The following is a 2,038-nucleotide window of genomic DNA, read 5'->3' on the forward strand; positions in this document are numbered from 1 at the left end:
GACAGGACAGCATTATTGGTGAGTGCTTACAGGGCTGCAGAAATTGCCTACCAAACCCAAAAGGAGCAAGGTTTTAGGATAAATTCTCTYGGCAGATCATGGCTCATTGCAAGCTCTAATGGGAAAAGTTTCATCCCAAAGGCCTGGCTCCAAGGGCAGTCCCAGCTGGCTCCCAGTGCCCTGCCAGACCTTCTCAGCAGGCTGGCTCCATCTCCAGCCTAGCAGGCRGCTGAAGCAGCCATCCCTGGGCAGCCCCGGCTGGTTCTTGCAAGCAGCTGGGCAGCACTGCACCCGGCTCAGACAGCCCTGCTTGGTGTGGTGAGGGTCACAACACTACCGTGGGCCAGCACGGGCTGGYAGCACCRGGGCAARGCCTCCCAGGTGGCCCTGAGGATGRCACATGGTGACGGGGACACCCCCSGTGCCCTGCTTGTTTCCGGTGACAGAGGAAGTGTGAAGCGGGTCACGGTGTTTTTGCAGTGAGCCCAAAGCGTGGCTGCTGCCCTGCCCCYGGGGAAGGAAGCCCATGGAATGGTGGCTTTGCCATGCCTCCCGTTGTGCATTCTCACAGAGCTGGCTGGCAAGGGTGATGACAGCCCAGGAGGCACCACAGCATTCCCGAGGAATGAGGGATCTGCTGGTGCAACATCCATCCACCCCCTCACTGTCCTCTTTCCAACACGGTCCAGTGGCCCCTGTTCTCGTTCCTGCACCTGGCTCTTCTCCTCCATGTCCCATAATCCCAACTGAGTCTCGCTCCTGGACYKAAGAAAGGCACCCCAAGAATCSCACCATGTGCTTGAGAGCGTTRTCCAAACRCTTCTTGAACTCAGACAGGCTGGSTGCTGTGACCACCTCCCTGGGGACCCCATTCCAGGGCCCCATCAGCCTCTCTCTGGCCATAAAACCTTCTCCCAATACCTTATCTAAACCTCCCATATCTCAGCCTCATACCGTGTCGTATTCACCCTGGAGCACCCACCGGKGATTCCCGTCTGTGCTCCCAGCCCAAGCATGGTGCTGGCAAACCCGAGAAGTTKAGGGAACGCTGGCTGCACCCCGGCCCCTGACCATTTCCAGCCGCTGGGATCCAACAGGATGGCAGAGCCCGGAGCGGGGCCAGCGGCACCGGCGAGCGAGAGACCCCGCGGGCCGGGGAGGAGCAGCCGGGGGGCGGCAGGAGCGGGGCCGGGCACTCCGGATGGATGGATGGATGGCCGCTGACAGCCGGGGTGCCCGTGCCCCGCACCGCTCCGGGCGGATGGATGGCCGCTGACAGCCGGGGTGCCTGTCCTGCCCTGCACCGCTCCGGGCGGATGGATGGCTGCTGACAGCCGGGTGCCCGTGCCCCACACCGCTCCGGGCGGATGGATGGCCGCTGACAGCCCGGGGTGCCCGTGCCCCGCACCTCTCCCTGCTCTCAGCCCAGCTCCCCGCTCGGTACCGGGGTGCCCGCGGAACCCCGCCGCTCTCACCTGATGATGGGCCCGAGCTGCAGCAGGTGCATGAGCAGGACCAGCGGGCGGTCGCGACTGAGGTCGCGGTGCACGAAGATGAGCGTGAGCTGCACCAGGACGGACGGGCAGAGCACGAAGAACACGGTGAGCGCCAGCCAGAAGCGGTCGTCGGARTGGCCGTAGGAGAGGCAGAGCACGGCGGCCGCCGCCCCCTCCCCGCAGAACAGCGCCGTCGAGAAGACGATGCCGAGCGGCAGCTTCGCCCGCGACGGGGCGGCGGAGGGCGGGCAGCCCCCGCTCGGGCTGTCCATGGCGGCCCCGGCCCGGCCCGGCCCGGCCCGGGAGCTCAGCCCCGCCGCGGCGCCATCCCGGGCTGCAGCGGAGAGAGGAGCAGCGCTGCGGGGCGGGACGGGGCGGGGCGGGGCTCTCCCGGCGCACCGAGCCCCGACGGGCGGCTGCACACCGAGCCCCGCACCGAGCCCCGCACCGAGCCCCGCACAGAGCCCCGCACCGAGCCCCGCACCGGCCCCGCACCGGCCCCGCACCGGCCCCGCACCGGCCCCGCACCGAGCCCCGCACCG

The 2,038-nt window shown here is 67.5% G+C and overlaps 1 protein-coding gene across 1 annotated transcript in view; it reads right to left on the reverse strand.

The window, feature by feature from the left end:
* Window positions 1-1,847, reverse strand: part of XKRX (XK related X-linked) — a 5,928-nt gene extending 4,081 nt beyond the window's left edge. Inside the window, exons 1-2 of the mRNA XM_057365587.1 lie at window positions 1,476-1,847; window positions 666-759 (exon numbers count right to left, since the gene is read on the reverse strand). Coding sequence (XP_057221570.1) covers window positions 666-759; window positions 1,476-1,768 — 387 coding nt within the window. The 5' untranslated portion in view covers window positions 1,769-1,847. The remainder of the gene's footprint in view (window positions 1-665; window positions 760-1,475) is intronic.
* Between the last annotated feature and the right edge of the window lie 191 nt (window positions 1,848-2,038).

Source organism: Malurus melanocephalus, unplaced genomic scaffold (assembly GCF_030028575.1).
Source record: "Malurus melanocephalus ecotype Western Australia unplaced genomic scaffold, MMel_1.1 scaffold_54, whole genome shotgun sequence".
NCBI classification, from domain to species: domain Eukaryota; kingdom Metazoa; phylum Chordata; class Aves; order Passeriformes; family Maluridae; genus Malurus; species Malurus melanocephalus.